The following is a 12,115-nucleotide window of genomic DNA, read 5'->3' as shown; positions in this document are numbered from 1 at the left end:
GATACGCCTTTTTTTTTTTTTTTTTTTTTTTGAGTTTGAGAAGTCACCATGTGTGGCTTAAGGCATTCTGTAGGCACTTTAGAATGGATACTTTGAGTTCTACAGCATCTGTTGCACACACTGGAGGTGTTAATGATAAATGTATTATTTTACCCACCCTTTACAGCTGCAGGAGCTCTGGCATAACTTGGTGGTATTCACTGCTGTCTGCTCAAATCCTCATTTCTATATAATCAGCTCTGCCAACCATTGCTGTGAGTAACGATACCTGACACGCTGCTATTCCTTTCCATACACGTGCTATTTGCTGTGGGTCCTCCCTACACAGACTGGGATCAGTAAGGGAAGATTTACTTCTGTTAATGTTATAGTCAGGTTTCAGCAGCACCAAGCGTGTTGTATTTGTGCTCCTACAAAGGCAGCTCCAGTTCTTCTTTGGTCAGCTGGTAGCGCTGCTACATACTGAGCCATGTAACAGAAACAACAGCATCACAAAGCACAAGGATAACACAGTACTAAGTGGAATGTGCACTTCAAATTGCAACACTGTATCTTCCCTGTTGACAGAATAAATTTGTAACCACGGCCAAAAACACCCTTCAGCACCCATTTTCATACAGTAGTAGGAACAGGCACTCCACTCTGGAACTAAGTATCTTATTAGCCAGGTTTCAGTTCCTCAAATGTCAATTTTCCTCAAAGGAACAGAAATACTGGTGCTGTCAGATTAGGGGCTGAGCAAAAGATTTTTGGTTTTGTTTCTTTAATTAACTGAACAGGGCAGTGCAAAGCCCAGGGATACATTAACAGCCTAGCTGCAAGCAACACTTAAGCTGTTTTCTGAGAGGCACCATTTATCACTTCAACAAGCTGTCTGTCTTATTCTTATCTTCTTTGCCTCCGGCACACATCTCAGCAAACCACTCCCAGCACTCCCCTCCTTGGACACGAGCCCTGTGCCATTGCCAGAGCAAAGGGGATGTGCAGTCCCTGTGTACTGCAACACCTAGCTCTTGACAGCTGCTTGCCTTTTTTTCCCCCAGTGGTGAGCAATCCTTAGCGCCATCACGTGGCAGAACCACAGCTGGTTCTTTACTGATATTTCAAAGCAATACCTGCCAAACGCAATCTGCAGAAAGCCACATGGAATATATCTATCTGCAGAAGAGATAAGGACAAGCGCAGGGATGGGACAGACTCACCTGTTGACAGATACTCCTTAGTACATACTTGGCATAAATATCCAAGCTAGCTGTTTCCACAGTTACTACCCGACCACCAGCCTTCCTGGTACCCAACTCATCGTCCATGAGATCATCGACACCTCCAGGGTGGGAAAAGCCAGAGCCTTTCAGTTCTGCATCTCCTACAAGGAAAGAGCAAGTGTTACTCAATCATCAATGTCAAACCAAAGCCTGACCCACAAAACATCCTGAGCTTTTGAAAAACCCTCCCTGTGACCAGTGATCTCTCTGCAGTTAAGAGATGCAAAAAAAACAGGCTTATAGCTCAGCCAGAGGGCTTTGGACAGACAAGCCACACACCCACCAAAACATCTCCTCTCTGTCCTCCTGCACAGCCAGCACATGTGCACCCCTGTGCGATACAGTATGTCCCCCACTACCCCACAAGACATTCGTACAGGTGCAGGCTAACGCGAGCAGGTACACACCCAGAACAAAGACAGCTTTCAGTACTGCAAAGACTGCTCCATCCACAATACGGTTCTGGGAAGCTGCCAGTAAGTGACGGTCACAAGAAGAACGGATTCCCACCGTGGGTTTGTCTGCAAAGAGGACAATAAGGAAGGGCAATACTCATCAAGAGAGAAAGGCACAGACTTCAGAGCTGCCTGAATTATGTGCCAGCCAGTACCACAGAATCAAGCTCAGAGAATCCTGAGGCTAGTCCTTTTCCCAGCTGTAACATGGGGTCAATTTAATTAAGCTTCATGCAGCACAGTGCCAATCATGCTGCGACAACTGAACCATGAAATCCAAATGGGGAGCAGTGGCTGTGTCATGAACTCTAAGCTCCAACAGTACCCTAACCTAGAAGACGGGCTGGGTTTAGAGATCTGAGCTATCAGGATACTGACGAGGAGCCAAAAACAGAGCTTCCTGGACTGGTTCCATTATCAGACAAAAAGGGAGTGCTGTAAAATAACAGCTTCTGGCACCAAGCTAAGAAGCTGTACAAAGCTCTAGACAAAAAGAAAAAAAAGTGATCATTACTCTAATGGCTTAGTGACAGCAAGGCCACCTCTACTGGTGGTTCCTGGCCTCCAGAGCTTCCTCCCCCAACATGCCAGGCTACCAGAGAGTGACATAAATGGAAGGATATTGTTCTTTGTCCTCTGCAGAAAGCAGTCTATCATGCTTTGCCCACTTTATTCAAAGTAAGCAGGTCATCTCTAATCATAGGGTCCAGCATTTCTTTTCTTGGGGTGCAAGAGCCTTGGTACTTTCACAGTAAAGAAAGGCTCTACTTTCATTCACTTACTGCCATCTTGCTGGCATGGGTTCAGCTGTGGAGTTTTAAACAGATGGAGTAAAATCCGGCAGGTCAGACGTGCCCCTGGTTCAGAGTCCTGTTCACTGCAGGCTATGTAAAGAAAACAGTCAACTGAGATTTCTTAAGTACTGGGACAGCTGACTCTCAATCCAAAAGCTATTCACAGTGCACTGCCCTGGAGCAGCCAGTTGAGAAGCTGCAGCAGCCTTATTGTATTTACAGATACAGAGCATGTGCAGCAATTAACATGCAAGTGAGCAAATACATCAGTATTATTCCCAGTGACACGCACTGCATTCTGCTCGCTCTCTCTTCCCAACTTCACCCTGCCAGAGTCTGGATGGTGCAAGCCCCAGAGCAAAGCTAGGAAGGCTGGTGTCAGAATAAGGCAGGGTGACCCCGGCACTGTAGGCCCAAGAGGTCAGCTGGCTGCTGTAGCTAAAACTCTAACCCGAACCATCAGCAGGAACTGCACTGCTGGCGTTCAGAGCTGAGTACGCTGGTCAGACAGTGTGGCTGATCACATCCCTCTCTGCTTATTTTAGCTTTCACACAAACTCCAAGGAGACATTGAGGACCTGAGCATTACCATTTTTTTGATGGAAAACAAAAGGTCAGAAACTCTCTAAAGCAAAGTGTTAAGTTCTTAAGTACCATGCTATAAAGTAAGAATCAGAAGCAAGTTTCACCACTATGGGGTTCATCAAGTATTCATTACGCACAGCCCCTTGGGCTAGCACTGCGAGTAAGACCAGCTTTCTGCAGCGATGCACTTACCGGCATTGAGGAGTGAGGGGATAGCAGCACAGCGAATCAGGTCCTCCAGCAGCAAGCACTGCCGGGCAATGAGAATGGCAACAAAGGTGGCCAAGGAATCATGGAAAGATAAGTCACTGACCTGAAAGAGAGGAGATCAGCCAGTTGTTGTGATCAGCGGGTGATCACAACAGCCTCTGCCTCATTCCTTCTATCAGCAATTCCTCAGCTTAACCAGGAGCTGGGGGGCAGGGGTGCCCATAACCCCAGGTCAACATTCATGATCAACCCAGGCTGGAACAAGCACCAAAAGGTAGCCCTGGCATTCAAAGCCTTCCCCCATCCTCAGAAGACAAAGCTTCCACCCCTCATCCATTCCTGCCTCCTCCCAATGTATCTCTTCACTCCTGCTTCAGTTCCGTTCCCCCTTTTGAATGTTTGCACTTGCATCAACATTGCAGAGGAGATCATTGAATCCACAGGTCCCGTTATTGGAGGAACAACACAGCGCTTTGAGCACCCCCAGCCACTCGGCACTTAGAGACTTGCAGTAGCCAGTCAGCTCAGCACACAGGATGGCAATGTCGTTCACCCTGTGAAATACATAAATAACAAAAAAGCAGAGGGTTGGTGCTGCTTCTCATGCACGCAGTTAGGTCAGTGATTCTCTAAGGCACCCCAGCTTTGGGTCATTCTTCCTGCCACCCCAAGACAGCCAAGAAAGGGCTACTAGCTTTCTTACCCTCACCTAAAAAGTTACTGTCTCAATAGAACGAGGTAAGCTCTGCCACTCACCTGTCTGGATCATGGTGCCCCACACACACATGCATAAGGGCGTTACAGACAAAACTGTAGCGGTTGGCTGGATTTTCATTGAGGCTCTTGCCCAGGTTGGTGTACGTAAAGTTATGTGCAGATGGATTTTCAATAGTGTCAATCATGAACTCTGGTTCCCAGAGCATGTTGGAGTCAGATGGCTCAACATTGCAGTAGATTGTGTTCTTCACCTTGGAGCAGAAGTCGCTAAATGGGATGGGAAAGATATTAGAAACAAAGGAAAAAACACCCCGCTTCTACCGAACTCCGATAAGCAAAGCAATCCTGTGTAAGATAAACCCAGCCCTGGGCAAGAACGTGTGGCAATTCAAAATTAGTTTGTATGAGAAAGACTTTCCCAGAAGACTGAGGACAGTTCTTTCTTCGGGAAGCACCTGGAAGTTACTGGGGGCGGGGCTCAGCAAACATAGCATGAGAATGGGCATTCCAGGTCAGACCAGAGCAACACCCCACTCAGACTTTGGTGCCAAGACAGTTGATGCCCAGATAAAAGCTTAAGAACAAGGAAGGTATGTGGCAATAGTGCCCCAGCATCCTTCCCGACCCTGCTGCAATTTATGGCTCAGAAACCTTCGGAGTTAGAGATAATGCTCGCCTCAGCAGATTATCCTCCTACAAATTTGTCCACCTGCTTTTTGAATTCAGCAGATTTTTGGTGTTTACAACATGGAATGGGTTCCATGGCTAACTACAAGAACAATGAAGTTTATTCTTTTGCTCTGAACCCACCCCTTATTATTTTCTAATCATATCTTTTTGTGCTTTTAATGTAAGACATACTGAATACTCTTTTCCATATGAACCAAAACTTCTATCAATTCCCCTCAGTTCTCTTCTACAAGGAGGAGATTCACTCTACTAAGCAGTTCCTCGTCGATATGTAATTCCAAACCACTGGTCATCCATCCACTCACCATCCTTCAGACTTCAGTCCACCACATGCTTTTTAGAATCAGGCGCCCAAAACCACGTGGCACAGTTGCACCATGATTTATGTTGTGGCTTAGTGACGCCCTCTGTTCTGTTCTCCATTCCTTTCCAAACAATACCTAACATTTAATTTGCTTTTTGACTGCTACTGAACATTCAGAGAATATTTTTATTGACTTATCTACTACAAGTACAAGACCGTTTATCTGACTGGCAGCATGCATCCATCACTACGTAGAGTTTGGAAGGCAATGAGGACTATCCTACGTGCACTGCTTTCACAATGACACTAAGCTTCATCTGTCAGTTTATCATCCAGTCATGATCACTGGGCCCTCGTAACTTGCAGGCACTTTCAGTTTTATATGGTGATTAACAGTGATATGAAAGGTTTTGATGTCGCCACTCATGCAGCTTTTGATACACCGAGCAGCACGAGCACTAGCAGAGTCCTGTGGGGCTTCTTCAGAGGGATCACCCTCAAAAATAAACTTTTTCCTACTCTTTGTATCTATCTCTAACTTGTTGTTTGTCTGCCAGAGGATATTCCCTTTTACCTGTGGCCCTTTAAAGCCTCACTGAACAGCTTTTGGGAATTCAGTTACACCAATATCATGTTTCTCATTCTCGTATGTGTGACGGCTCCTGCAGAGAGCTCCAGTGCAATTCCTCCTGCTCTCAATTCAGTCAAGAGAGAAATTTCAAAGGTGCTCAGCAGCCAGGAGCCCAGCCAGCTGACACTAAGGCAACTCTCACAGCCCCTTAGCAAGGGTAATACCTAGGGATAGACACCCCTGCTGTATACCTGCACAGGAAACGCTAATAGGGAGCAAGGGCTGTGGAAGAAGACAGAGTGAAGCACTGTATGCGGAAACAGACCTGGTGAGGTCAATTGCCCGTTCACAGGATCACCCGAGAAAGAGTCAGAGAGATTGGTGGACTCCAGCTCTGTGCTGCTGAGGAAGGAGTCCCACAGGGAGCTGCTGGGGGACAGTTCCCGAGAGAAAGCACAGAGCAGAAGGCTACAGAGCCCACAGGACAGAACAAAGATGGGACAACATCAGCAGGATTGAATCTGCATAGTCAACAGGGGCAGAACAAGGCCAAGGAGTGGAAAGCAGCACAGAAGCAAACCCAGAACCAAGCAAAGGTTCAGAAGTGGCCCAGAGATTACCAGGGAGCTGAGCGTGAGCAAAGAATAACCTTTAGGATCATCTGCTTGGTCAGCCAAGGCTTTTGGCTCAAACATAGCAGAGTTTGGGAGGGAAAGACTTCTCTACTTCTGCACTCTAGGAGTGGAGTAAGAACAGACCTGTGGAAGTGCACGGTACCGCTGAAGGCAATTTAACAAAGAACCTGAAGATCTAACAGCCAAGGTAATACAGCGGGTCATTACTGCCTGCAAAACCAGCACTCCCTCCAAGACTTCCAGTCCCCATTGAGAGGATCTCAGGGACAATCCCATCAAACAAGAAGACAAGCAAAGCTTACGCTGATGTTCTATACTTGTAGGCACCCGCTGCACTCCGCCTGCCTCAGACTCACCTAAAGAGCTCCCCAAATTTACTTTTCAGGTGACTGCAGGAGGTATACAGGTCGTAGAGATAGGCCAGGATACAGCGCTCTGCTGAGGAGCCATCTGAGCGGTTCATGCCGTGTTTCACTACCCCACACAGACTGTGCAGAAAGAAAAAAAGCTGCAGCAACATAAAGAGAAAACCTGAAGGAATATCATCATCTCATCACACAGAGCCCACAGCAACAGTGCTCACTGGGTAACATATCCCTTTCCCCTCAAATTCTGTGAGCTGAACCCTCAGGCACAACGTTGCTACCTTTTAGAACACAGATACATCCCTGCCCCTTACAATCCCCTTCCACGTGGCGAGGGGAATATTCCCTTACCCTTCAAAGACCTGAGCCATCTGGTCCTGGTTCAATATAAGGCAGGAGTGGTAGTGCCGCAGCACAGCCACGATGCACAGGCACAAGCTGGTGGTGTAGCTGCCAACAAGGTCGGAGGATTTCAACAGCAGTTCTGCCTCCACGACACTCAGTTCATTCAGCAACTGCACCCAATGACAGAAAAACCCTTCAACAGCCACAGGGGTAAGGTATGGTCAGAGATGGAGCAGGCACACGACACCCACAGCCTATAGGGCCTGCCAGGAAGAGGGACTGGCAGGCACTTCCTGCCTAGAAATATAACTCTGGAACAGTTAGTGCTCAATATTTAAGCACAATGTCTCACTCAACCAGTACAAAGGGTCTGACAGTGCTTGGGTGTCAGAGGGAGATTGGTATATGGCCACAAATTCTAGCAGGCAGCTTTTTTGGTACTTCTGTCCAGGACAAATCACTCTGTGGAGGGAGATCCTCCCTTTTAAAGGCTAATAACCTCAATTTCATCAGCAGTCATAGCAAGGCTTTAAAAGACAAGTGTCACAGCCTGCAAAAACAGCAACAGAATTTTAGCAGGATCCAGAAGGCAGTCTGCATTGCCACGTGCCAAGGATCCATCCAGGGGAGAAAGGCAGGAGGCTTGCCAGAGAAAGACATCCCCCTTTCTCACTCAGAACAAGGCCTTGCTGCTGCCAGGGTCAGAGATGCAATGCAAATCCTTTGAAGACAATCCTGAAGTACTGGAAGAATAATTCCCCCAATGGACATGCAAGACTACCTGCCACAAACAACTTGTTCCAAACAGCTGCAGCCCAGGAGCACCACAATGACCACCTAATGTGACCACCTCCATGACACAAGCATCACAGCACAAATCTTCTGCCTTTCAGGCTGATGAACTGATCCCATTAAACATTAAGCACACTGCACTTACCTGGATGGCAAAGTCGATAAGACCACTGATATTGAGTGAATACTCCATCAAGTCAAAGATGAACTGCACGTGCTGTACCAGAGGCAGGTGGTAGGACATTCCCAAGGCAAAGCTGGTGATCTGTTCCAAGACATTGCGAGATACCTGCAAGCACAAGACGACAGACACACCGTACTATCTCCCCTTGCAGAAGTCCCTCAGCAGTTCCATCTCTTTTTCCCCTCTAGGAAGCTGCCCTCAGTAATACAAAGGGACACAATCAGGACGCAAGGAAGACAGCAGTCTTAAAAGTTTCATACCTGAGACGTGACTTGGTGCTGATCAAAGTGAGAAAGGTGCTGGAACTTTGCAAAAATATCTTCAGCTGTCGGGAATGCTTCTGGCTTGCTCTTTTTCCGCTTCTGGCCTTCCTCTCCACCTACCAAAGTTAGGAGGACAAGCAAACAGCATTAGGCTATCTTCCTCATCAGAAGAGGACTACACATCAATCATCAACACCTGCCAGTCCCTCAGCAAGACCAGCCCCTGCCAAGGAGCACAGCCAAAGAGTCCGAGTCCCCATCCTTAAGGTAAGTCCCCATCCTGAATTCAGGACAATAAATTGCTGAGGGAGGAGTTCCTAGACTGAAAATGACAGCATGCTTAACACCTAGTTTATCCCAACTGAAGGTACTCCTTGGAGAGGGAAGACACTTTCTCTCCTGATTTAGATGTAACACTGACTCCCTGCTGAGAACAGCTATTCTAGACTGGAGATGGTTCTGCCTCGAAGTTTGTCAGAGCATTTCATGTTTTAAAATGTGATATAAGGAAGATTCTTTAAGTAACCTTTCAGGCATCACAAGAGAAGGAAAAAAATGTATCCAGATTCAAAAATGATAGAAATTAGATTTTTTTTTAAATGGATACTGACACAGCTACCCAAATCTACCATTCTCCAAGCATAACAGCATAATACAATTAATCAAGGCTTTGCCTAACATTTCATAGGCAAAGTTCTCTGCCTCTGTGCAAAGGTCTAACTGGAAGAAAAAAAAAAAAAAAAAAGTCTGAAAATTCCATGTTTTGGCCAGGGTTTCACTCTGAACTTGCTATGACTTAATTGCCTTCTGAAGAAAGTACGTTCAATTAAAGGTATAGAGTCAGAAGGAAATCGATCTTCTTACTTGCTGCTCAGTATATTTGAGACTAGAGCACCATTCCAGACTGTCAGCGACTGATACAGCCAACCAGGCACTGTAGATTAGATGAAATCCTTCCATTGTGAGACACCAGACAAAGGAGGCAGCCAAGTGGAAAGGCTCCTTTTTCAAAGAGGAGTGGCTCAAACAATACTGACCTGTCTCTGCAGTGCTTTTTCTGTTTAAAACTTTTAGAATGTCTTTGGTTATTTTCTTGATTGTATGCCGAGCATCGTCCCGTTGTTTTCCGACCCCAAAAAGAACTACCAGCCGTTGGTTACATTCGTGACTGCATGACTCCTCCTGGGAAACCGAGAGAGAACTGCATTAGCAACTATCAGGCTGAATGCCTTAATCTCATTTCACATCTGGATCTCTTAAAAGCAAAAAGAAAGCTTCATCTCAGAAGTTGTTCTGGGAGTAAGCGAAGAGACATCTTAAGTAGATGACTCTCCTGCAGCAGTGCAGTAAAGCATGACAGTGCTCTGCACCCAGCCAGTACTGAAAGACAGCGGGTTCAACACCAGTCAGACTTACAACAGTGCAGCAGGGAAACACAGCGGCCTCATGACTGGAGCACAAGACAGCAGCAGGAGAGGGGTGATGAGCAGGTCTCATACCTGAGGAATAGGAAAGTGTGTTGCATACTGGATGTGCCGAGGCTGGTCGTACAGAGATGCTAGCATTCCTTCTGCAGACTTGTCCTTCAGCAGAGGTTTTGCTTCCTTTTCAGGATCCGGTTTCTCAGGGGAAGGGCTGGCTTTAGATTCACAATGCATTGGTGGAGAAAACATCTAGGGAAGCATAAAAAGAGTTTTTAAAAAGGCATTTAGGGAACATGGGAATGCAATACTTAATACAGTTGAAAAAAAAGACACATTTGCTCAGGCCTACAAGGAGCAGGAAGAGGGAGGGTAGGAGACATCCAGATCTTAGGGCACTGACCTAAGGCACTGTGCTAAGACACTATTTCCATTTCTGCTTCTGGTTCAAATTTTATACTGCGTAATAAAAAAGAAGAAATAAATAACCACATCTCAGGATTTTGGGAGCAATCGCCCCACTAAAGGGAAAGCAACGTAGCTCTCTGCATCAGTACATCTCTACATCAGTACAGCTGCTTAGCAAGTACTTTGAAAATCCATTAACAGGTGGAAGAAAGTAAATACTCATGAGTTTTAAATCACCACAAATTATTTTTATTACAAATTAAGTGCTTCAAAGCATTCTGCGGTTATGATCTACACCCACAGATATTATGAAGAGCTGTGAAGCTGAAAAAGTATTGAAGGCCACACAGTACAGTGACAGCAGACCTGCGTGTTTTCCCATGTAATCAAGAAACTCCCTGCCAACAGCATCTGGCTACCCTCAGCCTGCAGGTGCTATTATGGTCATCCATTTCCTACCCACTTCCAAGCAGCTCATTTCCCACCCAGCCCAAATACTGGGCTGTCAGTGGACAGAAGATAAAAAAAAAATCCCAGGAATGACAGGGACTGACTCTGAGTGACAGAATCTGAATCATTCTGACTTACCTGAACAGATTATATGGAGCTTTTTACAGCGTCAGCTGCCTTACAAGCTACCAATTTCAGCACACTGGCTCTGCAGCAGAGAGAAAGCACTCACACAAAAGCGAGGCACCTGCTGTCCCTGGTCGCAGTACAACATACTGACCTACTTACTGAGAAGCAGATGGAAAATGCAGACACATACCGAAAAATCTGTCTTCTCCATGTCATCAAAGAGCGCACTGGAGTTGTGGTCAATGTCCATGGGCTCAGAAAGACCTGTGTCCTGGGAAGAGGCAGAGCAGCTTTACACCTCGGTGATACACCAGTGAACACGACAGGATTCATTTACTGCAGCACTCTACTTCCACGTTGGGCAATGCCAACACCCATAGTGCCTCCCAAAAGAAACCCAGCTGGAGTCAAATACACTACTAACACCTGCCATCACATACAGGCCTTGCACAGCAGTTAATGCTACACTGCTCAACTCTGAGCAGGACAAGATTTTCCTGTCTGCCCCTTTACATTCTGCAGGACCTTTCCACACACTTAGAACACAGCCTTCTATTTTTGCAACTGAAGTGATAAGGAAATTTGCTCAGGGGAACGAGAACCGTAAGTCACTGGTACATCCTCCAGCAGGTAACAGCAAGGAGGCTGCAAAGCTGGTAAAAACAGGAAAGTATAACCAAGGGAAACAGCACATAGGAGAGCCATGGTGCTTGTATTCTCACCTCTAGCTTGATGCCACTGTTACCCTCTGTCTCCTTCCTGTCATGCTCCTCAGCAGCATCATCAAAGGGTGAGGGCGGGCGAGGCCCATGAGAATCCATGGCAAGATCACCCCGGGAGATGAGCGTGCACATGTAGATGTTGTGAGAGAAGACATCGTGTCGGATTAGCTCACAGAATAGCAGCACCAGGTTAAAAAATTCCACCTTCTCATTTTCTTTCCCGGGATCAGCTGAAAGGACAGCAAAGATGGTCAATACTTATCGGAAATCTTCTGTAGAACTAGAAAGCCACCTAACCTAGAGTCAGAAAACGTGTTTCTAGAGATCTCAACATAGTAAGTGACTGATACATAGTTCTGAGGTTATAGCAGAAGCTAGAACCAGACAACCCACCTTCAACAGCTGGCAATTAAGTGAAAACCTCTTCAGTTAGAATCACAGACCAGAGGCATGGGACTTTAGACTGGAGGTGCCATTCCTGTTTATACAAATCACAGTCCCCTGCATCATTCAAAATTGAATCCTGCCACCGTTAGTTTATCCGTCTCCAGTATTTACACCACCAGGTTATTCCAGAGTTTTGTCACCTATTAGTTAGAAATCTTCCTCTGGTTCTCAGCCTGAATCACTTCCAGGTTAGCTTATACTCATTTATTCTTGGCCAACACTCTGTTAACAGAGGTACTTCTGCACTATCATCCTGCCATCTGGCCCTCCAGGCTGCTATCCCTCCCTCCTGCTCTAGATTGCAAGGAAGCCAGAGAAAGAATTTGGATACTTACACATAGAATGGACTTACATATACAATAG

The 12,115-nt window shown here is 46.3% G+C and overlaps 1 protein-coding gene across 2 annotated transcripts in view; it reads right to left on the bottom strand.

The window, feature by feature from the left end:
* Positions 1-12,115, bottom strand: part of MED12 (mediator complex subunit 12) — a 37,048-nt gene that overhangs the window by 14,270 nt on the left and 10,663 nt on the right. For both annotated transcript variants that reach the window (XM_035325280.1, XM_035325281.1), the window contains exons 13-26: positions 11,306-11,535; positions 10,774-10,854; positions 9,675-9,848; positions 9,213-9,357; positions 8,173-8,291; positions 7,874-8,017; positions 6,943-7,106; positions 6,583-6,714; positions 4,066-4,293; positions 3,719-3,863; positions 3,292-3,412; positions 2,503-2,604; positions 1,673-1,786; positions 1,203-1,366 (exon numbers count right to left, since the gene is read on the bottom strand). In XM_035325280.1, the coding sequence (XP_035181171.1) occupies positions 1,203-1,366; positions 1,673-1,786; positions 2,503-2,604; positions 3,292-3,412; positions 3,719-3,863; positions 4,066-4,293; positions 6,583-6,714; positions 6,943-7,106; positions 7,874-8,017; positions 8,173-8,291; positions 9,213-9,357; positions 9,675-9,848; positions 10,774-10,854; positions 11,306-11,535 (2,063 nt within the window). The remainder of the gene's footprint in view (positions 1-1,202; positions 1,367-1,672; positions 1,787-2,502; positions 2,605-3,291; positions 3,413-3,718; positions 3,864-4,065; positions 4,294-6,582; positions 6,715-6,942; positions 7,107-7,873; positions 8,018-8,172; positions 8,292-9,212; positions 9,358-9,674; positions 9,849-10,773; positions 10,855-11,305; positions 11,536-12,115) is intronic.

Source organism: Oxyura jamaicensis, chromosome 4, assembly GCF_011077185.1.
Source record: "Oxyura jamaicensis isolate SHBP4307 breed ruddy duck chromosome 4, BPBGC_Ojam_1.0, whole genome shotgun sequence".
NCBI classification, from domain to species: domain Eukaryota; kingdom Metazoa; phylum Chordata; class Aves; order Anseriformes; family Anatidae; genus Oxyura; species Oxyura jamaicensis.
Note: the sequence above shows the minus strand (reverse complement) of the source record. Positions and strands in the feature narration are given on the sequence as shown.